The sequence below is a fragment of the Lineus longissimus genome, chromosome 8 (assembly GCF_910592395.1).
Source record: "Lineus longissimus chromosome 8, tnLinLong1.2, whole genome shotgun sequence".
NCBI classification, from domain to species: Eukaryota; Metazoa; Nemertea; class Pilidiophora; order Heteronemertea; family Lineidae; genus Lineus; species Lineus longissimus.
Window position 1 is genome coordinate 8,015,644 of NC_088315.1, and position 27,289 is coordinate 8,042,932.

At 42.2% G+C, this 27,289-nt stretch overlaps 6 protein-coding genes across 10 annotated transcripts; 2 read left to right on the forward strand and 4 right to left on the reverse strand.

The window, feature by feature from the left end:
- The first annotated feature begins 1,064 nt into the window (after positions 1-1,064).
- LOC135492458 (probable G-protein coupled receptor 19) lies at positions 1,065-3,869 on the forward strand. Its single transcript, XM_064778958.1, has 2 exons — positions 1,065-1,280; positions 1,975-3,869. Exon 2 carries the CDS (start codon positions 2,029-2,031, stop codon positions 3,220-3,222), a length of 1,194 nt encoding a protein of 397 aa, XP_064635028.1. The 5' UTR covers positions 1,065-1,280; positions 1,975-2,028; the 3' UTR covers positions 3,223-3,869.
- A 928-nt stretch (positions 3,870-4,797) lies between these two features.
- On the forward strand, positions 4,798-27,110 carry LOC135492757 (sorting and assembly machinery component 50 homolog). 2 transcript variants are annotated; one of them, XM_064779394.1, is made up of 13 exons: positions 4,798-4,922; positions 5,311-5,379; positions 21,803-21,904; positions 22,124-22,211; positions 22,416-22,522; positions 22,840-22,973; positions 23,386-23,473; positions 23,711-23,911; positions 24,215-24,298; positions 24,617-24,758; positions 25,137-25,283; positions 25,613-25,754; positions 26,120-27,110. In XM_064779394.1, exons 1-13 carry the CDS (start codon positions 4,902-4,904, stop codon positions 26,163-26,165), a joined length of 1,371 nt encoding a protein of 456 aa, XP_064635464.1. In that variant the 5' UTR covers positions 4,798-4,901; the 3' UTR covers positions 26,166-27,110. The 2 variants fall into 2 exon arrangements, with proteins under 2 accessions (XP_064635464.1, XP_064635465.1); XM_064779395.1 differs by lacking the exons at positions 4,798-4,922; positions 5,311-5,379 and adding an exon at positions 17,022-17,100.
- Positions 7,020-10,245, reverse strand: LOC135492648 (UDP-glucuronosyltransferase 2C1-like). The gene is made up of 2 exons (XM_064779213.1): positions 10,072-10,245; positions 7,020-9,555 (listed from the first exon to the last, which is right to left on the reverse strand). Exon 2 carries the CDS (start codon positions 9,551-9,553, stop codon positions 7,955-7,957), a length of 1,599 nt encoding a protein of 532 aa, XP_064635283.1. The 5' UTR covers positions 9,554-9,555; positions 10,072-10,245; the 3' UTR covers positions 7,020-7,954.
- On the reverse strand, positions 10,852-14,537 carry LOC135492325 (2-hydroxyacylsphingosine 1-beta-galactosyltransferase-like). 2 transcript variants are annotated; one of them, XM_064778723.1, is made up of 2 exons: positions 14,394-14,537; positions 10,852-13,004 (listed from the first exon to the last, which is right to left on the reverse strand). In XM_064778723.1, exon 2 carries the CDS (start codon positions 12,996-12,998, stop codon positions 11,406-11,408), a length of 1,593 nt encoding a protein of 530 aa, XP_064634793.1. In that variant the 5' UTR covers positions 12,999-13,004; positions 14,394-14,537; the 3' UTR covers positions 10,852-11,405. The 2 variants fall into 2 exon arrangements, with proteins under 2 accessions (XP_064634793.1, XP_064634794.1); XM_064778724.1 differs by lacking the exon at positions 14,394-14,537 and adding an exon at positions 13,177-13,310.
- On the reverse strand, positions 14,827-17,320 carry LOC135492756 (UDP-glucuronosyltransferase 2A3-like). Of its 3 annotated transcripts, none has more exons than XM_064779391.1 (2): positions 17,193-17,320; positions 14,827-16,705 (listed from the first exon to the last, which is right to left on the reverse strand). In XM_064779391.1, the coding sequence occupies exon 2, from the start codon at positions 16,672-16,674 to the stop codon at positions 15,106-15,108; it is 1,569 nt and encodes a 522-aa protein (XP_064635461.1). In that variant the 5' UTR covers positions 16,675-16,705; positions 17,193-17,320; the 3' UTR covers positions 14,827-15,105. The 3 variants fall into 3 exon arrangements, with proteins under 3 accessions (XP_064635461.1, XP_064635463.1, XP_064635462.1); XM_064779393.1 differs by lacking the exon at positions 17,193-17,320 and adding an exon at positions 16,880-16,933; XM_064779392.1 differs by lacking the exon at positions 17,193-17,320 and adding an exon at positions 16,965-17,100 and having other exon boundaries at positions 14,864-16,705.
- LOC135492449 (2-hydroxyacylsphingosine 1-beta-galactosyltransferase-like) lies at positions 18,104-21,054 on the reverse strand. The gene has a single exon (XM_064778948.1). It carries the CDS (start codon positions 21,050-21,052, stop codon positions 19,490-19,492), a length of 1,563 nt encoding a protein of 520 aa, XP_064635018.1. The 5' UTR covers positions 21,053-21,054; the 3' UTR covers positions 18,104-19,489.
- Positions 27,111-27,289: the final 179 nt, after the last annotated feature.

Genomic DNA, 27,289 nt, shown 5'->3' on the forward strand with positions numbered 1-27,289 from the left:
AATGCTTTAGAAATCTCATTTATCTTCACCTTAACTGCTATAATTTGAAACTATTACTCTATCGGACCCCACCTTTTCTTAGCAGACACCCACTTAAAATATTTACACATTATCCACAAAGTAATATAGTACCACTATCTGGGCAAACCATACTACAGCAGGTAAAATGGGAAGTAGGCGAAATGGGAGTAGGCGAAATGGGAGTAGGCAAAATGGGTTTAGGCGAAATGAGAAGTAGGCAATATGGGTTGTAGGCGAAATGGGAATTTGGCGAAATGGGAGTAGGCGAAATGGGAGAAGGGGAAATGGGTTGCAGGCGAAATGACACATTTTGTAGGCGAAGCGGGAGTAGGCGAAATGGGAGGAGGCGAAATGGGCCGTAACCCTACCGTTGGCATGGCCTATGAGACGCCCCCTCCTCTCTTAGATTGGTACCACCTTGTCCCATCAGATGGCATTGGCGCATACTGAGTTAACACGTGTGAACGATACCTATATGAGGGCAGAGATGTCACTCAAAATCTGATTGTACAATACCATCACATGGTAAATATTTCTCACCGTCCCAATTCACCATGGTGAAGTGTTGTCAGTTACCATGGTGAATTGAGATAAAGCTTGTCGAGGTGTGTCCGAAAATTCTCCCGGGCTCCCGGGCTCCTGGGGTCTCGCTTCTCGCCCTCTTCACACTTCAGCGACTCGCGCTTCAGTTTTGTCACCTCACCCGCGGAACACACTTTGACACTTTCCTCGTTGTGAACCTATACGCTCCCAACTTTTACTTGACCCGATAAAAACTAGGGATAATAAATGAAGTGTTACTGACCAAGGGACACATCATTAGGACTATTGTGGAATAAGAGACTGATAATTTCAATATATCATTAATCAACACCAGGTAAACACGACATCAACATGACCACAATGCATGCGCCAGGCACAAGCCATTGCAAACTGCATGTTTCCTTGGTAACCGGGTACATTATTATCGGAGTAAACAGGTATACATATTGTGATGACGTCATCAATGTATAATTTCAACAGATGTCATTGATTATCTGCTTGGAAGGTGTCTCACGACTGGGTGCCATAACCTGCCTGGCACAATGCGTCCTTTTCCTGACGACAAACCGCTCTAAACATCTGAATTTTCAAAGTTCTTCGGAATATCTTAATACTATGGAATATTGATTGATTCCGACTATGAACATCACCACCGTATTGCTGATGAAGCCTTCATGTGAGAATGCTATCTACAACATGTGCGTTGTTTTACTGAGGTAGGTACAATCAAGACAATAATGTCGGTTGTGGTGTTACATTTTATTGGAAACGTCTCGCCAAGGGAAACTGTGTTGTAGCTTGAAAGGGGGGGGGGGGAGGACGAAGCTAAGCGCGCTCCCGTGTCCATACTATTTCTTTGTGGGTGGGTGTCACGCAATTTAATTCATCAAAAGGCATCATCTGTCATCCCCTTCCGTCGTCAATGCTGTGAAATCAGTGATTTGGTGTAATCCAACTCCATAACATCAAAAATAGTAAGGCGAGCTGGGGGTAATAGCTACATTCAGAAAAAGATTTACGAATGCACAAAACGTACACTCCCGAGTGCTCGGTTTCGGCCTTGTTCGTGTGGAAAGCCTATTGACCCATCCGCTTTAACAGAAGTGCATGCGCAGTGGCACGACCAGTCAATCAGACAATCATGAAGTATTTGAAGGCCTTTTAATTCCCGAAATATGTGATGGCCTTGACTATATCTTACGCCACTCAGTGATTTACCTTGTTCTCTTACCGCTTACCTGTCTTTTAAAAAACGCCAAAGATGTAACTGGCTCCATCCCTTTGACAATACATGCCACTCTTATCCCATGTGATTTACCAAGTTCTTTACCTGTCTTTTAAATAACGCCCAAGATGTAACTGGTTCCATCCCACTCAGTTATTTACCCGGTTCACTTGCATTTCTTTCAGAACACCAAAGATGTATTAGATTCACCCCGTTGACTACCCCATGCCGCTCAAGGCATGACGACTGATGCTCCCTCCGGTTCCATCATCGCAGAAACTTCCAATCTTACCACCAGCACAGAAGCTGCGCACATTCTACCACTCACAGGACTAGAGACTCCACGTCCCCTTGTCCAGATCGTCTTGGAGACTCTCACATTATGTGTCATCTGGCTTTTCGTAGTCTGCGGAAACGTTCTCGTCTGTATTGTGATCTACAGGAGCAGGCGCTTGCAGTCGACTACAAATTATTTCGTCGTTTCACTTGCCTTAGCTGACGTTACGCTCGGCATTCTAGTAATGCCGTTCATCCTTGTTCGGGTTTTGTCGGAAAACACATGGACCTTTGGCTCAGGGATGTGCAAATTCGTCCGCTACGTCCAATACACCTGCCCAGGAGTCACAATGTATGTGTTAGTGGGTGTTTGCGTTGATAGATACTACACGATCATTTATCCCTTAAGTTTTAAAGTGACGCGAAGTGGTGCTAAAAGAATCATCACCGGGAGTTGGGCTGTCATGCTCATTCTGTCCGCTCCCACGGTATATTTTTTCGAAACTCAGACCAGGTTACCACCAGACTCCTTTTGCCTAACGTATATTCCCTTTACGTGGCAAGGGACGCTTTACACCGCGTTCCTCATCACGGTAGAATACATTGTCCCCGCTGTAACGCTGGTTGTGGGGTATACGCGAGTTTGCAAACATATCTGGACGGTGGGAATCGGGGGGAGGACGTTCCAGAGAACTACCAACCCTGTCCCGAGAACTAAAGTCAAAGTCATGAAAATGTTACTGATTCTGAACGGATTTATGTTGGTGCTACTGTCTCCATTCTATTGCGTCCAGATTTGGTATTTCAGCGCGAGGATTCATTTTATGCAACCTACAATATTTGTAACAGTATCGTGGTTGGTGTTCTTCGCTGGGATGGCCAAGCCACTCATCTACCTGATCTACAATTCAAATTTCCGCCGAGGGTGCAAGGAGGTCCTCTGCATGTCGGCGATGAAGTGTTACCGCCGCAACATTTATTCCGTCACGACAATGTCAACGATTGGGAAGAAAAACCACGTGGGTATGGACAGTTCGTTGGCAACTGGCCCTCAAATGAATTCACCTACGAAGGCATTTAATCGGGCTTCGCAGATTCATCGGACAGCCTGGCCCTTGTTAAATAGTTCGCCAAGCGCCCCAACGACGTATTTATGATCGTTCGGTGTTTATACTAAACCAACAAAGAGGTGATTTGCCGAGAGTAGACATAATTCGCCAAAGAAAGATGCACTGGCAACTCGGCCGTAGACTCCTTTGCAGTCCATTTCGTCATCCTCATTATCGTTTTTCCTCAAGTACCGGGTGACAGGACTAGACCGGTCCACCACGTCTGGAGTGTACTCGGCGGTTGAATCCCGTCCGTCAGTACGCTCTTATTACACTCCGGGCGCAGTGGACCGGCCTTGTAAGTAGATCCAATTAGAATGGACTGCCCCGGGTGTCTACTTGCTCCTCCGAATTTCTGAACTTTGAAGCCAGTAACACATGTTGTTGATCGTCTCTTTTCACCGGCGTTGCGTGGTAATTTCTACGCGCAAAAATACGCATTGTTAGTACATCCGTTGATTCCGTTTCTTTGGACCATAGTGGTTCAAAGAAGGGGCAAAGTATAGTTCGGGATATGCCTCTTTCTTGTTTATAATTTACATAACCCTCGCTGTCGTAGCTAAACCGAGGCAGGGGAACCAGGCGAGTTGTACATTGTCGTCCTCACCATTTCTCTTGCTGCCTTGAAAAATTGGTTTATAGTATTTTCACGGATATTTTTTTCATGAAATGACAAAATAAAAGTTATTTTTTAAGCTGAGTGTTGTCTTGTTTTCAAGGGGACAAACAGAGCCAGTTAAGACCCCAGCGCAGTGCCACAGCCCATCCACCCACCCGCTCAGTCCTCCCTAAAAAAGCATCCCAGACGATCCATGCGGCGAGATCGATGTCTCGAGATATACTTCAGCGGAGGACAAGTCGTCCCCGGGAAGTCACCCTGAAATTCAGCAGGGTTTTTTGTTACTCCATCGTCATTTACACAATATCAAGGAGGATTGTAACAAGGTGTTGTCTCTTATTTCACCCCAGAATAGCTTTAAATCAATGACCATTGATTCAGGCGCAATTTTCTTGTTGAATCGATGCTAACATGGATCATGCCGATCTGCCATCGCTGTGCGTATATCCATCAACTTAAAGATTGATATTCACCGTTCACTGCCGGTAATTAAGTCGGCATGACATGGATGGATGCACTGAAATTGACAGATGTCATTCGGTTTTTATCGACATTAGTGTAGGCTACATAGACACGCCCTTCTTACGGTCTTGCACTCCTTGACTTGCTCAACCTTTAACATTTCAGAGGAGAACTATAGGCGGGAGCTGGTGTCAAATTTGTCATCTTCGTGTAAGACTTCCCAGCAGGATTCCAATACTTCTCCAAACAGGATAGGCCTAATTAAAAAAATCGTGGAACGCCAATAAACAATATACACTACAACGGGATGTAGCCCTAGGTCTACGTAGCATTAAGACCATCGTTGGCCGGCGATTGTTCCCGTTTTTGATAGGTGACTGGCGAGCCAACTGTGGCAGAGGCAGTAGGTCGAGTGAGACAGGCTTGTCAGATCGATGATCACCGTTGACGACGCTTGGAGAATATAGCCTAACCCGTAAGCTGCTGCCCTCTGCAGTTATGGAATAAAACTACGCAAGGTCACCTTTAGTTATACCGGCGGATGATAGATAGCGCTAATAAATTTTTCACGTTTTGCAAATTGAAACAGAATAAATCCCTCAATAAATCCACAAGAACTGTATAAAGATTCATTCGCAGAACAGAAATGGGAACGGTTCATGCAAAGGTAGCTACTGTAGGAATGACAGTTTGCTGACAATATGTTAGCACTTTCAATATCTCTTCTGAAATATGCTTGTCCGATTACAGATAAATTTGTATGGGTATTTTATGGGTTCGGTTGTCGTACGTACACTTGTCATTGATACCCATTGTGACAGCAGGGTTTCTGCAAGAGGGGCGGGGGGGATATCTCAATGACAATGTAGATCCATCAATCAACATTATGACATGGCATCCATCAAAGAAATTCAAAATAAGAACAGTTGAAAGGTGTTTAGCCAGGGGGCAACTTGCAAAACAAAGGCAAAGGCCCATACCAGACCTATTATGCCATCGATGATGATGATGATGATGAAATTAAAAAATGACCATTAATGTAACATCTATTTCAGGATATGGGTCCTGTTGAGAGGACACGAAATGAAGGTCAGGATGAAGACTTTGGACTGGATGGCATACCTGTAAGTTGCTGGTCAATATAAAGAGATCACACAAATGGCAAATATGGGGAAATTGTTACAGATGCCCTCTTTTTGAATCTTCCTGTGGACTGGGCAAAAACCTATCCAAGGGTCTTCCACCTCCCTGGGTTGAGGGTAACCACCTCGCTGAACAAATCATGGGAGTCTAAAGGCAGCAACTAGGAAGGTCAGATGAAGTTACACAAAGACACCAATACTGATAGTTGTTTTTCATATCTCATATTACATGCACATCAAAACTGTTCACGTTTTGTGCAGGATATCATGTATGTTAAAACAAATATGACACAGTCCTCTAACTGTGAACATTAGTCACCTGACAATGACCAATAGCATTCCGCGAAGATGAGGTCACTGCAGCTAATGCCCTCTATTTCCCCATCGCTGAATTACAGGCAATGTCGGACAAACATGAGGTTTCGTAATGGATTCAGGCTTTCTAACTAGGGCAGTTAGATTCAATCTGGCACAAGTCCAAGTGTTGGAAATACTACATAGTTGTTCTGAATATTTCTCTCTCTGACTCTATGGTATCATTCATGCTAAAAACAATGCAGGGTCAAAGATAATTGACTTTGAAATAAGCTCAAATGCGTAGAAATAAGTGTCGATGTCCGACTGTCACGTGACTAAAACGTCATCAATATCTTATGCAAATGACCTTGTGAGCTATAAATAGTTACTTCGCGGAATGCTATTGCCCCTTGCTCCTGCCTATAGTCCCCCTTTAAGAGTTGATATCATAAGGAACATGTGTCAATGCCTTGAAGGGTGGGTACAAGATACCTATTAATACTTGCATAAGGGGCAGAGGTGCCTGCGATTAGTTCTAAATAATAACAACACTACGCTCATGTATGTATGTATGTATATACCATATTTAAATTTAAGCGCCCTTTTCAGATTATTATCCGTTCAAAGGCGCTTTTACAATATTAATAACATTGTCGAAAAAGATGAGTCTTTAGCATCGTCTGAAATGATGCAAGGCTCCTTGCTTGCCTGACCTCAAAAGGGAGCGCATTCCACAGAACAGCAGCGGAGAAAGAGAAGCAACGCTCTCCATATTTGCTCCGGGCCCTTGGAACTTCCAGTCTGTTGTCATCAGCTGACCGAAGGTCTCTGCCTGGCCTATAGATATTAACTAGGCTTGACAGGTAACCTGGGGCTGTTCCATGCACACACTTGAAAACGTGCATGAGGATTTTATAGTTCACCCTCTGCTCAACTGGCAACCAGTGGAGCTCGCGTAGTACAGGGGAGATGTGGTCTCGACGCTTGGTGCGCGTGATGATGCGGGCCGCCACGTTCTGCACCCTCTGCAACTTGTTCATAAGGTCTTTTGAAATGCCATAGAGCAGTGAATTACAGTAGTCCAGCCGTGATGTGACTAGGCCGCACACTAGCGAGCGGGCCGCAGAAGCGCTGAGATACTGACGGATAAGTCCAACATTCCTCAGTTGGGCGTAGGCCGATCTGCAGACAGCATTCACCTGTGCTTCCATGTTCATTTTCTTGTCAAACATCACCCCCAAATTTCGTACGCATGCCACAGAGTCAATGATAGAGTCACCAACATTCAACGAAACGTGATCCAGGGTCTTGGAACGATGAATGGATGCAAAGAGTGCCACCTCCGTCTTGTCGTCGTTCTTTTTCAGCATGTTCTCCTTCAACCAGGAACCATTGTCAGTTATGCATAAGTCAAGACAGTCAATTGTATCTTCCTGTGCATGTTGGATCACCGGATTAAAAGAGTCATAAAGCTGGGCATCATCAGCATAAAAATGATGACCTTGGCCATGGTTTCTTGTTATGTTGCCAAGTGGCTTTGTGTACATGCAGTACATTTTTGGGCCCAACACTGACCCCTGTGGAACACCATATTTTAAGAGAACAGCCGTAGATCTTTGACGATTAATAACGACGGTCTGATACCTGTCATCAAGATATGATGCAATCCAGGCAAGAGCAGAGCCAGTGATGCCAAATAACTGTTCAAACCTTTTTAGAAGGATCTTATGGTCAATGGTATCGAAGGCTGCAGAGAGGTCGATCATGACAAGCACTGTCACATCACCCCTGTCCAAACTACCAAGGATGTCGCTCTGAACCCTTAGTAGAGCGGTCTCTGTTGAGTGACCTCTTCGGTAGGCGGATTGCATTTCTTCATGCAGCGAGTTGGACAGGAGGTGATGTTCTAGGCGGGCATCAACGACCTTCTCCACAACCTTCGACACAAAGGGTAGGTTTGACACAGGGCGGTAGTTTCTGAGAATGTCAGAGTCGAGACCTGGCTTCTTTAGTAGAGGCCTAATGAGCGCAGATTTAAAAGTGCGGGGGACACAGCTAGCTTTTAGCGATGCATTTATTATGGCAGTTAGTATTGGAAGCAGCTCATATTTGTTATCTTCTTATTTGTACAATTCATGGGCTATTATTTAGATCAGTGCTGATAAAATGAATGAAGGAGTGCGATATACAGCTAGAGTATGATCCTCTTGCTTGCTAAATACTACCATTGCATTATAGTGGATTTGGTAGTGCAGTAAAGCTAATCTTGTTTTTTCATTGCCTTTGGCCTGGGCCTCGATCTCTTGGCACAACATTTTCTATAGCAACATTGAAGTATCTTGAAATTGATCCAAATAATCAACACAGATACCACTAGTAGGAATAGACAGATGTCCCACATCAGAATTTGAAACCAGTTCAAGTCTGAATTAATCTTCAGGTGATCGCCACCGTATTTCATGACGTGTTCGATCCAGTATATAAGTGTCTCATCAGGTTTGTTGAGTGGGTTATGCATGATTTCCGCAGCATGTTTTATGTTCATTCGGTGTGTCTCGGTGTTGAGCAGAGTTTTTAGATTCGCCACCAGTTCTTCTGTGGTGAAGTCGTTGAGGCTCATTTTTAGCCCGTAGCCACGTTCTACCATGCGCGCAGCATTATGGAACTGGTCAGCGATTCCGGGGAAGCCCAACATCGGCACGCCATGATACAGGGCCTCGTGTTGCCCCCCGCTACCACAATGGGTGATGAAAAGCTTCGTCTTTGGATGTCCTAGCGCATCATTCTGGGGCAGCCAGTCGACCATCATGACATTACTTGGCAGCTTACCGGCATACTCCTTATTTCGCATCAAGAAACTGTAATTTGGAAGCTTGTTTGCTGCTTCTAGGATACTTGCTAGAAACCTTTGTGGCAACTGTTTGACCGAGCCACCAAAGCTAATGATGACCATGCCACCTTTAGATTTGTCGACGAATGCCTGTATCTTCTCTGGTAAGGGTTTGGGAGGTGTTGGATTTAGACCACCAATCGGAATCACAAATGAGGGTTTCGGTTTTGGAAAGTCTAGTAAGGGGTGTTGAGAAACTAACCAAAGTTTTGATTCTGATATCAACTGTGCTAGTGAATCAAAATGCCTTCCGTCGGCATACTTCTCAAGCTCTGGTTTTTTGTGTACGAAATTTCTCATCAAAAAAAGGGGTCCATGTGTGAAGAGGATATTCAATAGCCTTTGAAAAAAGGTCATTCCTGTTCCAAACGTGGAAAGATCTGAAGGCGTTATTGAATTAAGGATGTACGTTGTTGACATGATGTCCGGTGGAATTATAGCGCTGAATCCGATGTATGGCACCCCCATCCTGAATGGGATTAGAAAGAAGCAGCGAGACATAAATAGTCCATCAACAATCACCAGATCAAACTTTTCTGCTCGCAGTTTCTTGTTCAAGGCGTGATCACCAAGCGTTCCATGGCATTCACTGACAAGCGCTTGGTAATCTCTTGGAATGTTATGCATCATCTTTCCCAGGAACGTTCCTTCCCCATTAAAGAATTCTTCAAATGCTTCTTCGATGAAGTTTCCACCGAGTCCCTGTCCGTATTTACTGGTCTCATTGGTAAATTGCCATCGTAAAATTTGCATTCCACTTTTTTCGACTTTTGTCGGAACTTTTGTCTCGTCCGGTAACACCATTGTGACCTTGTGACCTTTACTCATCAGGGGGATTGCTAAACTGTTCATTTCCATAATGTGACTAGTCTGCCTCACAGGGATGAGCAGAATCTTTGATGATTGCGTCCTGCGTGTTGCCATGGCAACTAGAATGCCAATCAGAATTGTGTTCTTCAGGCGTTCCATTTCTGAAGGTGGAAAAAGATGAAGTTAAGTCGAATTGTTTGATAGCTGTGACTGGTTGGAAATGTGTCGTAGCTTGTTTGTCAATTCACGCCTAAAGAAAAGGAGAGGTGAAGAAAATAGTCTTTTCTTCTGCATTTTAAAAATCGTTTTGTGTTTTATTTCCTCACATGTAGTTTTTAAGTAGCCATGAAACACACAGCCAGTGCATACCCTACAAAACCATGGGAGATTTGAAGTGTAGTATTGACATAAATGCATACAAGGTACATTGTACTTTATCATTCATGGCATAATGGTACATGTATACGTGGATCAATCTAATTCAGTGTCAGAAAATGCCCTACAGAAATGTTAGCGCAATATTCATTTGCCGAGTGCTCAGCCGCAGATGTTCCCACCATTTTGGGCAGTCCACAGGAAGACTATATTTAGGATGACCAGGGACTGCCCTGGTAGTCTACAGAAGCTAGGTGCGGGACTGATTCTCAAACATAGGCCTGTAAATAAAATGTACTGACCTTTTGCAGTTACAACTGGCTACCGCCTTGAATACTGAGCCAAGTGCACCTCTGTCCGTCCAGAACGACAGATGTTTTGCAAGTCACTGCCTCAAAAAAGTACACAGGCCTGTTGCTATATGAAATTTTTTTGACAACTATCTTATCGACCTATATTGATTTGTATGAAATCTTTTGGAACCTACTACATATAAATAGGCCAGTTGGCTTTATGTCAAACACCATTGATTCATCGAACAATTCCGGTGGCCCACACATTTACGTATCATTATCAATTCAGGCGAAGGATCTCATTGTTAAAGTCTCACTTGTTATCAAGTTGCCCTGGAAGTGTGTGTAGATTTTCAAATTATAGTATTTGTGCATTGTACACATCTCCTGGAGCGTGTATTTACAAAATCGCCTGTTTAAAGCTGACGGGTCAAATATACTCTCCCACTGTAAGTCCATGGCTGAGCAGACTGGAATGTCCATAATGTGCATCTTCTAGTTCTACTGTATATACCCAGTGCGCTACCAAAGGTTAGGCCTCTGTCTGTATGCACGGTATGGTATACACTTTCAGTAAAAACTTCCAAAGATGCAATATGGAATCAGTTTTGGAAGTGTCCAGCAGGCAGCCACGCCGTCGGAACGTGACTCTATCCTTGAAATATGGCACTCAATGCACTATGTTGTAGCCCTCATGACTTAGCGGCAGAATCAACGGAATTCCTGCTTGGGAAATTTTATTCCAATTTTCACAGTATAGGTGTACCCATAAGAAATGTAACCATGTAATTTTTGAAAGCATTTTATATTTGCGAAGGCACTGAAAATCGTGAAGTTTAAGAACAACGAAAATTTCAACCGTAATGCATTGACCAATAAATTTGGGCCATGAATGCGATATTTAGTCTTCTTCTCAACAGAGAAAATTCGCGAAACTTTTAGCTTCGTGAACATCACACGGTTTAGAGTACATACACTTCAGTACATGTATCATAAGTTGAAAAAATACCTAAGTTTTAAATAAAAATAACATGAAAAAAGTAAGATAAAGTTACTTAAAAGAAAGAATTCTGAAAAAAACAAAAGGCGGCTTGCAGAACTCTCTGCTAAAAAATCTGTTAGAGATATATGTCTTGAAGTATCAAGTTAGGTAAATTTCATCATGGAAATGCTGGTAAAATTTTTTCTTCATTCTTGTTTTGGTTATCCCTCACCACGCATGGAGCAGGGATCAGCAAACACATCTGCAACCCTGCAAACACTCCTTCTAGCCCACGGGAAATGCCCTATGTAAGTCCCAATTTCTAAGCAAGTGTAACGTCCCAAAAGTTGTTCAAGGTTTTTTACGAAGATTTCTTCCATTCCAGATCCATATTGTCAAGTTTGTCTTTGATTACATTGAGGTCTGGCCAAAGTTTGTCCATAAGATACGAGACCATGAACTTCAACCCAATCAGAAGCAATATAACAACTAAGACTAAAACGGCAAAAATATCAAACATGGTGAATTGAAATGCCGACATGTCATTGGCTGATGTTTGGAGGTGGTCCGCACCAAATTTGATCACATGATCAATCCAGTAGGCCGCTAGATCTTGTGGATGCGGACGGCTCTGGAATATTGCCGAAGCTTTATGAATTGTTTTGTAGAATTGTTCATTTGATATGATTTCCTTTATTTTGTCGTGCATCTCCTTCGCAGTGAATGAACGAATATTCATCTTCAGGCCGTAACCTTTGACCTCCATTCTCTTGCCGTTGTATGGCTGTTGGCTGTGGAGTGGAAATCCCAGCATCGGTACGCCGTGATAGATTGCCTCACTTTGACCGTTATTCCCGCAATGCGTAATAAACAACCGCACATTGCGACTTGCTAAGATGTCATTTTGTGGCAACCAGTCGACAATTTTGACATTCTTCGGGAATTTTATTGTGACGTTATCTGGCAGTTTTAGACGCCATATAACGTTATGTTCTAGCATCGCAAAAGTCTCAACAAACTTCCTAATCACCTCAACAGGTGGCGTAACCATCATTGATCCAAATGAAACTAGTATCGTCCCATCCGGTGCCTTTTCGACAAAGTCATAAATGTCTTCTGGAAGACGTCTGCCTGGTCGAACGTTTAGTCCACCGACGTATATTATGTTTGGCAATGAGGGACGCGGACAATCTAAGATATTATCCGTATTTAGCAACCATAGTTTGCTATGTAATGCCACGTCAACTACTGACGTGTATGGGCGCTCCGGGACGACATCTTTGAATAGTTCCTCATCGTAGAGCTCATTGGGTAAAGTATGCGTTATCACGCTAATACCAAACTGCATCATGCGCGTTAGCAGGGTGTTAGTTTCACTTCGCATTTTACATGGAAAGCTGGTAATTATGGGATGTAGTCTCAAATCCCATGGACGGACGAAATTCGTCCAGCCGATGTACGGTATTCCAAGTTTATAGGGTACTAAAAACAAACAATGCGTTAATCCGTCCACCACGGCAATATCGAATTTCTTCTCCTGCAGTTTAGTGATGAGCTCTGTGTTATAAATCAATCCTTTGCAATATGCGTTGATGCGTTCTCGTAAGACTCCGATCACAGATGCGGTATTCTCAGAATGACCTGTAAACATTGTTCGCCCATTTTTGCGTTCAACTCTTTCAGGATCTGTATTTTCAGGCTCAAAGTATATCTTCTTTATGTCCTGATGTATCAAGCCGTTGGGAAGTTTTGCCGCTTTGTCCATCATCAAATAGACGTCGTGCCCCTGGCGGAGAAGACCAGAACCAATTGAAACGCCCTCGATCAGATGGCTCTTTGAACCGAACGGAATGATGAGAATCTTTGCTGCTTCAAATATAGGTGGCGCCCCTAGGAGGTATAGGCAGATACAGAGACCGTATTGGGCGGGCATGAGTCTTCTGCTGGTTGCCATGGTTGTCTGAAAGGAGAATATATGGACCATTAGGAAAACAGCAGGCCTACTGGTATTTTAATATCTCATGAGATTTGAAAATACTGCAAAGTCAATTTGGCTTGTGCCAACATGCCCTTTTCTGTACTACTTAAAAAGAACACAAAAGGGAAGGTAAAAGTGAAAAATGCCATCACACCTTGGTTCTATTTCTGATCCTATATATAAACACATGTAAATCCTTTAAAGATATGATTGCTATTAGTATTACAATATCATCAAAGAGAATTTTACACCAAGGCCTCCTAATTCAGTCGTCCAGGCATCAGTACAGTGTGTTCCTGATGCAGAATATGGGCTTGTAACACACATGATTCATGTTGTCATTTTGAAATGAATAATGCTTTTAATTGAACACCTGTGGTGTGACAACTGGTTCCAACAATAGAAATTTATGACTTTTTTTGTTAGTTCACTGATAGCCCGCTGTTATACGGCAGGTGCATATCAGTCACAGCTGGATGGAGGGGAATCTACCATGCATTCTCATCGACTACACACACTCATACCCATGCATCGCCGTACTCAGTATCTAATATCATTTTTTGTCAGGAGTCAGGGGGCCCAATTAGTGCCAGCGGTCACCAGGTGTTTTTAAAATAGGCACAGTTAGGGAACACGGTCTGTTTTAAGGGTTGACCATACACACCCCCATTTTGGCCAGAACATGAAATCCTAAAGCAATTAGAACTCATTTAACATGAAGTGAATACCAATTTCGAGGTAGGTAGTCTGTTCTCTGGAAAGCAAAAGAACTGACTCCCACCCTTAAAATAGTCATTTACTTCGTTTTGAATTGAAAGAGTTTTATCTGCTTTAGGATTTTAATTTCTAGCCAAAATGGTGGTATGTGTGGTCAACCCTTTAAACATAGCGATGAAAATATTCCTCGCACAAATGTGAAGAGTGCCGATGTATAGTGAGATAGTAGAGGCACCTATTGGCAACTTTATGTAACTTTCTCTGACCCACCTATCTCCTTCCTGTAGTCTCCCTTTAATTTTGATAAAGGGTGGTGCATTCTTTGGCTGTTTCTACTTCATCTAAATTAAGTTGGTCATACTGTATATTGGTTACAATTTGACTTTGAAGGAGGAATAGGGTATCATTCCAGCTGTTCGAAATGTTATCAGAGGTCACATCACAGGAAATCTATGTAGATGAAGCGATGAGGTGTCCACGAAGCATCATCTCACCCAAAGTACTATGTACACACACCTGCGATAAAACATACAGCTACTTTGTCCTTCAGTGTGCCTAGGCACCTGCTACTACAACTTCGTCTCCGGCCAACAACTTGGAACAAGTCATGATGCAGAAAAGAGAAAAATGCGAAATACTTTTCAAAATACTTACCAAATGGTCTCAATATCCAATCTATTTCCGGTGTGAGGTCTTTATCCACCATATGTGTCGAAGATCAAAGTAAACAAATAAAGTGGGGATAATTGCTTTACGAATACATGTGTATCATCGGGGAAATATGAACGTGGCTATTGATTTCATATTCGGAGGACTGTTTAGTTTGTTTATTGTCTGGTAGATGGCAATGTGTACAGCAGGTGGCAGCTGAGGATCTCTGTGCTATTCTTAATGACTGTGCTTGCTGTGCCCTTTTAGTCTCTTCTAACCTCGTGAATAATCAAAAAAATATTGAGATCAGGGAGTTTGTCTCATCTATCTCGCTTCCCGTCTTGCTTTGTGTTTATCGAGGGGTGTCTTCAATTCATTTTTGCTTTTCAGTTGCTCAAGTTCAAGTGTTCAATTAAACTCTTTGCAAAAATTTCAGAAAAAAATCTTTTCACAATATTTATTGATCATTTCACAATTTTTATTTATCATTACATAAAGACACTTGACAGATGGCTTCAAAAGATCATGCCAGGGAAGTTTTTTCACCGATAAAAGTACTGCATGACAACATGATTATCGTGGTCGGTTTGCGGCTGCCAATTTGTTCACAATTGTAATCGCATGTCATGTTGTCATGGCTGTGTTGCAGGTCACAGCAACTAAGATTGCTTGTCTACGCAGGGCTTAGCTATCGCTACGTCTCTTTTAACATTTCTTATTGAGTTTTCTTATCTGATTTGTGAGTACCTGCAGATGGATTCAAAACACATCTCAACAATGCACGCACCAGTTTCTTCAGTAGAAAAACAATAAACAACAGCACAGCAGTAACCAAAGCATAAATATCCAGCATCAAATATTGAGCGTAATGCAGATCTGAGGCAGGAGACTGAAAGTGGTCCGTTCCGAAGCGAATGGCTTCGTCAACATACCCTGCTGCCACCTTGCGAGGATGTGGCTGGTTACGAAAAAGTTGTGTTGCTTTTCGAATGTTCTGTTGATAGGTTTGGTTGGTCAAAAGTTCCTGTATATTTTCTACAAGTTCGTCCGTGGTGAAATCCCTCAAGTTCAAACCCAAGCCAAAGCCCTTTTGGATTATTCTGTTGGTGTTGTAACCCTGGTCCCCAAAAGTGGGGAAGCCAAGCATTGGTACGCCATGATAAAAGCCTTCCCATTGGCCATTATTTCCTGAGTGAGTGATGAATAGTTTCGTGTTTTTGTGACCGAGAAGATCATTTTGCGGAAGCCACATCATGGGTTTTACATTTGGTGGGAATGTGACACCATCTTGTGCAATGGCCGACAGTCGCCACACTACTTTCTGCGGCAACTGTTTAAATGCCGCAAGAAACTTATCGAGATATTTCTTTGGAAGTGTCGACAACATCGATCCAAAAGAAACTATGATAACGCCCTCTTTTGCATCTGAGACAAACTTCTCTAAGTCTGCTTCAAGAGGTTTAGCAGGCCGAACATCCAGACCGCCAACCCACTTCAAATTTGGCATCGCAGGTCGTGGACAATCCAAGATATTATCCAGGCATATCAACCAAAGTTTGGTCTCCAGGGCAATTTCGTATAAATTTTTGACATGTCTTCCAGGAAGGTAATCCAAGAATACAGATTCGTGTAAAGTTTGGGCAGCAAAGTCCTCTTCGTTATAAGCTGTAATAAGCATATTGATGCGATTCCATATTGTGTTAGTCTCTTTAGTAATCCCGCAGCTGATGACTGTAAACGGTGGGTATAGTCGCGTAAGACCGGGATACAGCGCTGTAGATAATGTTATGATCGGAATACCTAAGCGGTATGGCAGCAAATGGTAGCAGAAAAATAATCCCTCGACAAGTGCAACATCGAATTTCTCTTTCCTGATAGCCTCGATCATGACTTCATCGTGCAATGTCAGGTTGCAATCGTACGTAATCCTTGGGCGATAGACAGTATGTAAAAACTTCCATTCATCCCAGCTTTCCGACACGATTTGCTCTGAAAATAACGAGTCGAATTTCGACGTTGAAACCCTGTCCTTGTCCGGTGATCTGTAGCGAAAGAATTTGAAGCCCTTGTCGCGTAGTTGGTATGGTGTCCGAAGGTTTTCATCCAACACTACGTGGACCTCATGTCCCATCCGTATAAGCTCTTCCCCAACTGCTCCGAATTCCGTTAGGTGGCCACTCATTTGCATACTGAGGACGAGGACTTTTCCAGCAGAGCTTACATGTGCTACTAGAAGTAGCAGTAAGATTACTCCCTGGGCAGTGAAAGATTTTCTCGAGACCATATCTGTATGAATGGTGGTGGTCTTGTGGCGTCTGAAATATAAAAAACTATTCAGATTTTTTATCGGTTAAACAGTCATGCGCTCTCTAAGCCTTTTTGTACTTTATCTACAAGGCTTTTTGTACTTTATCTACAAGGCTTTTTGTACTTTAACAAGTTTTAATGAACCAGTTGGAGACTCCAGCATAGGCTTAGGCTTGTCTTACTTAAGCACAGCCCCACACAGCCCCACAGGATAATACAATTATCAACCTATCTCGTTGACCTCGATAATTCTTTAGGCCAACATACCTTGGAAGTCATAGCATACTATCCTAGGTAGTGGAATCGCTGTGGAGGTGTTGCTGCTATTCATCTATGCACAGCTCTGGACTCTATGGGGCTGGGCTTCCTGATCTCAGAAATGAGCAATCTTCCCCATAGCTGGGTATGCAGGTTTCACAAAATCCATTTCAGGGGCAGCAACTCTATCAAATATTTGCAACAAGCAAAACATGGGGGAAACACTTTATAACTTACCTATCCAGAATAATTGCAAGAGGTAGCCTGAGCTGAAGTGAATCCTGGCCGGCTATCCATGCCAAGCTTCTCTAGGTATGGGCAAAATGTATTTTTGGTAAGGGACATAACCTACATATCAATGATTGCATATTTACTAATATGAGTGTGTGTGATAAGGAATTGCCATAATTGGCGGACTTATCAGTAGACCCACAGCCTACTTTAAAGCGAACTGGAACCGCCGAGCGATTTATTCAACTTTTCGACTTTCACCGCCCGAGAAAGTCGAGTTCAGCTTTGTAGCTCCGCCCCCAGTGCCCGAGCATGCGCAGTTTAATTTGTTATTATTGAGAATCATGTGAGAATCATGTGAGTCATGCGATCTTTCATTCATGAATTTTCGTAGTAAATTCCATAGTAGTGACGTCACTGAATGATTGACAGCTAGGCGCCATGTTTCATTCATGCCTCGTTCTGATCACCCGATACGCGGGAAATGAAAACGAGGTCATACGAACTGGCTTGGCGGTTCCAGTTCGCTTTAAATGCCTTCACCATATATGTTCAAAATTTTGAAATTTGTGATTAAATTTGAAAATTTCCAACTGCGATTAAATGTACTGATATACTTCATGATTGCCTTTGTGTAAACAGATAAACAAATAGTAAATACCATGTTTAGGCAAATTTGCCTGCATGATAACTGTTCTGTGGCATTGTGTTTAACTGCATTTCTATTTTCCTCAGCCACTAGTTAATACAAAGGGCGTTTATCCACATCACAAACATGGGGGGGGGGCGCACAGACTACATGATATTCTCAAAGACGGTAATGTTTATAATACAATTTTATTCAAATGTTCTAATTTTTAGCTCACCTCTTAGCAGAGGTGAGCTTATCCCATACCGTGGCGTCCGTCGTCCGTCGGCGTCGTCCGTCGTCCGTTAGCAGGGCACGTTTCGTAACTGTTAGAGCTATTGAGTTGAAACTTGGTACACATGTACCCTTATGTAATGACACCTTGGAGACCAAGTTTCGGTCCGATTCGTTTCATGGTTTGGCCACCAGGGGGCCAAACGTTAAAAGTGAAAATATGCAATATCTCCCTTAATAGTAGTCGGGAAATTTTGAAAAAAATATGGTAGGTACTTCTAGCAAAGGTGCATCATATATTCTCCGGGTTTTTGATTTGACCTCCTTTTCAAGGTCACAGAGGTCAAAGTTTGCTGATGCACTGAACAGTAGCATGTTTCCTATCTATTTTAGCTAGAAGGTTTTAAACCAGTGTGGACATGTATCTGGAGATTCTTTATTCCACCCCTAAAATTTCGGCCGTTCGGACATCAAATATGGCCGCCAGGCAGCCATCTTGAAAAATAAACACAGTACTATTACTCCGAAACTAATGATCGGATTGCAACCAAATTTGATCTGGATGTATATCTATGTACTCTCTACTAAATCCTTGATTTTTTATCAAATGTGATAGCCAATATGGGTGCCAGGCGGGCATCTTGAAAAATTCTTAGTTTGGCCACCCGGGGGCCAAATTTAATGTCCAAAGTTAAAATGTTTGATTGCTCGTTTAATAGTGGTCTGATTTTCATAACATTTTTATGGTAGGTACTCCTAGCAAGGATACATTTCATAAATGTGGGTTTTTGATTTGACCTACTTCTCAAGGTCACAGAGGTCAAAGTTTTCCTATGGCACCGCCATTTTACAATGACGGCACGTTAGAGGTGAGCACAATGGCCCTGGCCATTTCATTTTAGAGAAAAACAGGAATCCCTCTTATACATGTATAAAGCAAGTCCTTGTTTGGCCTACACCATTCTTTAGAAATTAACAATTTGTAATTAAATTTGAATTTTTTCATTCTTCAAATGTATCAAAATTGTCATATCAATATGAAGCCTTTATCCATGATTTTTATTTGTGAAAAAATACTTTCTAATCGACTTTCTCTTATAATCCAGAAGTTTCTGATGTAAAAATCTATGCACTTTAAAAATCACAAACCTTTGTAGAAATTAAGGTGTTTTCCATTTGTTGCCTTAGTAACGCATTTTGTTGATATGTTCATTACATGTAGCGCTTAGTTTCAAGAGCATATCGATAAGGTCATTTATGAATGATGCTCGTCGCAAGAAAAGGTTGCCAAGGAGAATTATCATAATTTAGTTTCGTTTGTATGTACAACTCATTATGTCGTTTCTGGAAACAGTATTGCATTTTGGTGGGAACATTTCTTTTCTTCACTGATGGTTTTAAGTTTTATCATGATGAATTCATTGCAGTTGAAAAATTGTCACTACTGTCTTTTCTTTTTCTTCTCGTCCTGCCCAGAGCCTGCGCCCCTGCAAAACGTGCGTGCAATAAACAAGGCAGTCCTGTTCACAATTAATAACAAGACAAGAATAAGAATTGATAACAAAACGTAAATGTCTATCATTAGATATTGCGCTAAATTCATATCGGACAAGGTCGTGCGTAGATGATGGTTACCGTGTCTGAGAACGTGTTCAATCCAATATGCCGCCTCTTGACGCGGATGGCGCGGTTTGTCTTTAAGGATTTCTGACGCCTTTTTAACCTTTGCTGTATAACCGGGCGTATTTAGTATGTTCTCCATCGTTTCGTATAGCTGATCACCGGTGAATTTCGTAATCGATAGCTGCCGCCCATGTCCTAAAACTTCGACCCGATCGGCGTTGTTGAATTGGTCCCCGAAAATCGGCATCGCAACCATTGGGACGCCGTGATAGACAGCTTCACTGTTGGCATTATTCCCGCAATACGTAATGAAGAGTTTAAGGTTTTTGTGTCCAAGAAGGTCATTCTGAGGAATCTCTTCCAGAGCGCGAACATTCTTTGGTAGCACCACCTTGACGTTTTGCGTCTTCCAAATCACGATTTGTCTCAGTTGGCCAAAAGCATTCACAAATCTTTCCTGCATTTCTAAGGGCATACTGCTTATCATTGATCCAAATGAAACTAGTATAAAACCATCTTTAGCATTGTTCACTATCCTGGCGATCTCTCCAGTAACTGGTTTTGCCGGTTGAGCGGTTATTCCACCAACTAATACTATATTTGGGTTAGTCGGGCGTGGGCAGTCGATTGCGTTATCTTGTGAAATCAACCACAGTTTCGTTTTCGCTGCCAGTTCCCGTAACGAATCATAAGGTTTTTCGGGAGAGTAAATATTGGCGGGAAACTGGGCTTCATCACAAAATGAAGTGTGCAACTTGTCTGTGATAAGTAGTACCGTAAAGAACTGTTTCATGCGGTTAAAGATCGTGTTGCGTGTCCCAGCGATGTTACATCCCATAGAGCCGACAAGTGGTTGGACCCTGACTAGTAGCGGGTATTCATGGGATGAAAGACTGACGTATGGAATGCCTAATTTATGCGGTATGATGTGATAGCAGAAATACAACCCGTCAACAATAGCCATATCAAATTTCATCGCTTGGATTTTCTTGAACACGTTTTGATCCTGCAGGGTGAGCTTACAGTCATACGTTATCCTAACTTCTAAGAATCGCTCCAGAATCTCTTTAAACCTGGCACCAGAAAGACCCAAATTTCCCAACTTTTCATCAGCAGTTTTCTCCGAGACAAACTCCTTATTCGGTGACTTATAAGTCAGGAACCGGACCTTGGTACCAGCCAATCGTTGCTGAAAATTCTGTAACAGGTTCTCATCGACAACCATGTGTACCTCGTGCCCATTGTCAAGTAATCCTTCCGAGACTGCTGCAAATTCGGAGACACGTTCGCTAAATTGCATGGAGAGGACAAGGAATTTTGCGCCCTCTATAGTACAGAAGGTTTTGAGTAGGAGTATCGTGAGGATGTTTAGTTGTTTCATCTTGATAGCCTGAAAATATACAAGAGTAGCTTTCTGAGACTATAGAAAATAATAGGAATTAGCTTTGAATTTCGAATCTCAATTCCTTTTCAGTCATGGAGCAGGCATGGTGAAACTGTTATCAAGAAATATATGGTCTCTATGTGCTTTGCATGGCCAATAATAATTGCAGCCTATAGGTATAGCATTACAAATCATGTAGTATAGAGATTATTCGACAATCTGCTGACAATACTTAACAGCACGCACAACCTACCTTCGTCAAATATGTCCCAGGCAGAGTATCATTAGTTTTCATTGAGCGCGTGATGTGAACTTCAAGTGTTTTCAGAGCATGAGCAGGTGTTTACGCACAATATTGAGTTTACTCATCATGTTGTGTCCCACGTGAATCATTGATTATTGCCGAGTATAGGCTAATCAGGTATTGTGAAAATGCTGAATCGGTAGAATGCTTCACACTCTTGATGGATGGATAGAAAGGGGTGATAAATCGGAGAGTAGCACTACACCGTAGAACCTATCTATTGAAGACAATGTGCTGTCCTTAATAGAGAGGTGTCTTCATTAGGGGGTTCAGATTGAATGGCAGCAACCGATTTTGAACCATAACTTGTGTCCCTAATAGAGAGTGTGTCCTAAATAGAGAGGTGTTTGCTTTGGGAGGTTTGTCTGTTTGTGATCAGCCTTAAAAAGTAATATACATTGTAAAAAAGGTTGTGAAATAATACACAAAATTTATCCCTGCAGGCGAAAGTCGTGAATGTCCACATCGATGGTCTGGGAAGGACGAAGGATGACTTGGTCATGCATGAGGTCCGAGATGTCTTCAAGGCAAGCAGTTTCAAAGAGGTAAATATCATAATCTCTTAAAGGGGGACTTAGGCAGGAGCTAGCAGGTCTCCCGGCTGTCTCGGAGTGAATAATATGCAATGTTGGGAAACTGGGTCATCTTTCATTCAGCGATATACTGCAAGATAGGAGCGAACCCTACAGGGTCCAGAGCAGAAAACAACGCTAAGATTTACTTATGATGCTGACAGTAGTTTTGTCTTTTGACTCTCCTTGCAGATGGTCAAAATGGCCCACGATGCCAAATTGCGGTTGGAGAGGCTCGGCATCTTTAAGAACGTGGGAATATTCATCGACACGAGCAAAGGTAGGACTGAAAATGAGCAAAAATAAAACTGTTGTGTAAATTACTCGTTTACAGTAAAGGCCTATTTTTCCAAAAAGAGATTTCAAAGCGTCTCAAAAGACCTTGATATTAACACGCCACAAAACCTTTTCACCATCTGTAGCAGTTTATGCAAGCAGCTGCCAATATGTCTTTTCCCACTCAAGCCACTTTCTATTTTTTCAGGGGCCAATGCGAGGAAAGACGGCTATGACATCACATTTGAGGTGAACGAGATGAGACGTGTAGTTGGCGGTGTCAATACTTTGGTTGGCAATAATGATGCAAGTTTGGTGAGTAGTCCTATCAAAATGGCGGCAAGTAGTTAACTGCCAAATGTTTGCCTTTTTCCTGAATAACCCAAATTCGTGAAAATAAATATCTCAAAAAGAGATTTGTTGATTGGAAATGCAAATGAAATTTCTTATCTGTTGAAACCAGACAAAGTCATCAACAACACCCAAATGTTGATTGTGAATGACATGGTTTGAGCTGCTGTTTGCTATAGCATTTGTCTCAAGAATTCAAGTCTAGAACCACTGTGAGAAGATTGATGGTGAGATGACAAGTATTCAGTTGAGATTTACGGTATGCTTTCTGTCTATTCCAGCTGTTCAATCTACGAGCCCCTAACACGTTTGGCCGAGCTGAGAAGTTTGTCCTGGAGTATAGCCATGGCACCAAACACAGCAGCGGTTTCAATGTTAACTTCACAAAACCATTTGAGGCCAATCCAGATGCCAAGTAAGTAAGAATTAAAGGGACACTGTAGTCTGGAGCCAGGTCAGATGAAGTTACACAAAGTTATTGATAGGGGTCTCCCCTGTTCAGCTGTACTTACGACTGAATCAAACACAACCCAGGTCTCTAACTTATCTCTAACTGTGCATACTAGTCACCTGAATGCTACCAGGTCCTGCTTATAGTCTCACTTTAATAGTTCCAGTCTTTTAATCAAATGAGATTTTATAGAGCAAACTTTGAATCCGGAAGCTTCATTCTGGTCAGTCTGCCGAGATGCCGTTACAAGTGATTCTGGTCAGTCCGCCGAGATGGCATCACAAGTGAGAATGTTGACTAAAACAACAAGATGTAAAAGGCACATGAATATTTCTGGATAAATGGTTGCACTATACTTTATTTTTTGACTTTTCAGATTCACAGCTGGCGTGTATCAGAACCAAGGTGACTATCCATGGTCAGGGTACAAAGAGACTGACCGAGGGGTTGGACTCGATATTTCGGTACGTCACTTCCTTCCTTGGGGCCGACTACTGAATTGTTATTCATTAGATCCTACAGTACTGCTTTTCAACTCCTAGAAGTTATGGGCGGGGAAGATGACGTCAGTCATCTTACTCAAACATGTCTAAAATCACTACAGGACTCGTCATGATCTAAGAGCCTTGAGTGTCAAGACGGAGGTGCATAAATTTGGCAATTCAGAGTTCCCATTGATGATGAGTGCTTTTCCTTCATAGTTTCAGTCGCTATTCGGAGCACATGGTCTAAAATGGGAAGGTGTCTGGCGAGAGCTCCACCCACTCACGAGAACAGCAGCGTTCGATGTACGAGAACAATGTGGCCATTCTCTCAAGTCTTCCATTTCTCACACATATGTTCGTGATCGACGGGACGACCCAGTGATACCTACCAGTGGCTCCATGTTAAAAATAGTTCAGGTAAGTACTGTGAAGCATCATTTTAAGATTCAGCTTCAAGAGGGTGCCAGGAAAACTTTGGCTGCCACTGTGTCCCTGTGGTATTGCATTGTTATGACGGAGATGTGATATCAGTTTTGCCCCAGAGTTTAGTGGTCGGGGCGGTGTCCTTAGGCCAGTATTCCTTTCTATCCTTCCAAAGGAGCAGGTCTATAGCATGAGCTGAGTCTGGTCCCCAGCTCAACATTCACGTTGTATCCTTCAAACTGTGTTATCTCTTATGGTCTGTCTCATTTAAATCAATTAATATGCCTCTTCTTTCAGGAATATGCCGGCCTTGGTGGAGACGTTCAATTCATGAAACACAACTTAGAATTCCAGATAAGCAAATCACTCATATTTGATACAGTAAGTTTGCTATTGTGGTTGTGGTCGTACAATCACACTGCTAGAGCACCTCAACTGTTGGCTCAAGCAGTAACTTATTGTACCTGATTGTGTATCACCATGTAAGAAACCCAGTAGGTGTTCCTTCAATTTCAGGTTCAAGTTGTTCATTATTCTCCAACTGGTGACTGCCATCTATATGTAAAGTACAAAACTATATCATTCCAGTGATCTAAAGGATGTCGGCATGTTCAAAGTGTACAAAAATCAGTAGGGCCACCTGTTTTGCCCTAAAAACGAATTGCCATAATATTTTCCTTATATTCATATTAATTCCAGGTTCTCCAACTCTCACTAGCAGGAGGTGTAATGAAGTCGTTAAATCCCAATAAAGATGTCGGCATCAACGACAGGTTCTATCTCGGTGGTCCACTGACTTTGCGAGGTTTCAACATGAAGGGGGTGGGGCCACACACGGATGGTATGTGACTGTTCTCTGCTTTCAATAGCTCTCTTTGTTGTTGCCAGTCACGAAGAGTGTTCTCCACGAGGCCACTTGTCAGGACGTCCCACCCGACCTTGGCAGTTTACCAACCCTGCCTTGGAGCAGCCACCCTACCTTGCTCCAGAATTTTGTAAAGGGTTTCTTTGGGGCCACCCTACCTCATATGTATGTTGCACACTGGCAAACTTCGAGGGTACCACCGTACCTTTAGGAAACCCTGTGGAGATCCCTGTGACGAAGATGGTTAACTTTGTTCCTGCTCCTAATCATCCCAGGGATGATTCCGAGATGTTGATAGGCCTACATAATAAAACGCCTTAGTTTTACTTTTTAAATTCTCGTTTCTTTCTACAGGTTGTGCAATGGGTGGTGAGGCTTATGGTCTAGCTGGTCTACATCTTTACACTCCATTGCCATTCCGTCCAGGCCGGGGGGGATTTGGCGATTTATTTAGGACACATTTCTTCGTAAATGCTGGAAATCTTACAAATATAGACTTCGGTGAGTACATGTAAATATGGAGCAGTGCTAGACATATACTCTTCTGAGTTTCGATAGAAGGGTTTTTTTCACTTGACAGTTAAGAAAAGAAGAATAATCATGCTGTTAATGGTCTATAGGTGTATACCTGTACTTAGTGCCTTTGCCAGGGGCTAGCATAAGATATCATCAAATTGATAAATAAGAGTGCCATGTGATAAACTCTCCCTGGGCAAAGATGCTTGGCCAATAACCAAGTCAGAGCCTAAAGGTAGTTGCAACTGAAACTCCCTGGAGAAAATACTGCGGAGATAGAAGAAGATACTGAGCATGTTCTCCTCTCAATTCAGAAAAAGATTCACGGCAAACCTTAGAGCATCTATACAAAACAATGCGGCTATCTTACGGTGCTGGTATTGTTCTGCGGATGGGAAGAATCGCCAGGATGGAGTTGAACTATTGTATACCATTTAAAGTACAAGCAGGAGATAGGTAAGAATGGTCACGATGTGCATTAATCCTTTAAGAAGCTGCTGTGGTGTAGTGGCTTGGACTCTTGACTAGTGGTCAAGAGATCCCTGGTTCGATCCCCACTGTTCGCGTGAGACTCTAGCCCGGTCTTCTTGTCTAACATGCCTAGCTTCACCTGGCTGAGATGGTAGAACTGGTTGAGCTGCTCACCTAAGGTTTACTGAAAGGTTTCACAATGACTATGGGTAGTTCAGTCGGGTGCGTCATCACAATTTCTATGACTGCCTGAAGTAACTTGAAAGAAATGAAACTTTTTTAGGCTAAGGACTTGCATCACTGTTAAATCTGAGAGAGATGATTTTCATTGTTATTTCTTTCTTTTTCAGTGTGAATCAAGGAGTTCAATTTGGAATAGGAGTGACATTCATGTAGAGATTACGAGTTAGATGTTGGACTGAAAAACAGAAAAATCATGCTATTGCCTGAGCATTTATACGAGTCTTTATATTCGCACTGGCTGCGTTTCAATCATGTTTTGGAAAAATCGCTGACAGGTTGAACTATAGGATGGGTTTCTCAGTAAATGTTTCCTATCAATCAATCACGATAATCAGTGGACTGCCATTTTGTTTCACCTACTCCAAGATTGTTGGAGTAGATAAAATGTGCGTGAAAAGACCAGATAATAGCAATTGATCAACCACAAATAAAAAATAAAACTCACAACCTACAGACTTACAATACTTCAGTACCAGTATATGTAAATTGTCTGCAGGTTGTTGATTGCTAAGTGTTTGATTGATTCTGGTATTTTCACTCGCCTGTGATCACCTGCTGTAACGGTAGTCTATGTTGGCATAGACAGTCTCCTTAAACTGCTTGGCCTGGAGATTGATGCATCTGTATCCCATTCCTGATAAGAATCCAATTCACTTGTGGATCTCTGTCTCAAAATACAGTTGAACCTCTGTATTAAGGACATCATCTGGACTGATCAGTGCTGTCTGTAATACAGAGGTGTCCTGATTAGTCAGGTCAAATTGAATGGAAACAAACAAATTGGGACTAAAACTAGTCTTTAATAGATAGAGTGTCCTTATAATAGAGAGGTGTCCACTAAGGGAGGTTCCACTGTCGGTTGTTCTGTGACCTTATGCTTTTCTTGGAACCATGGGTGATATGAATAAAGACTAGTAAATGCTTTTATCTAAAACTCCATGTACATTTACACTTGGCCTTTCTGTACAAAATTGAAGTAAAAGCATTTGCTAGACTTTATTCATATCAGCCATTGTTTCTTTCCATATGATTGTGCTAAAATAATGTAAAATTTATTCAGATGTACATCTTGTAAATATTTACATTTTGGGTGGAAGGTTGTAGATAAAGAATACAAAATTATTTCAAATACGTCTTTAAGGTATTTAATTTTCTTTCAATTAGAACAGCAATCATGCACAACCACTCAAGTGAATCGTGGTTTGTCATGTGTTGTGACAACAAGACACCCCAGAGGAGAATTACTGGCTTGTCTGACTTTCTCACTTTAGAGATGA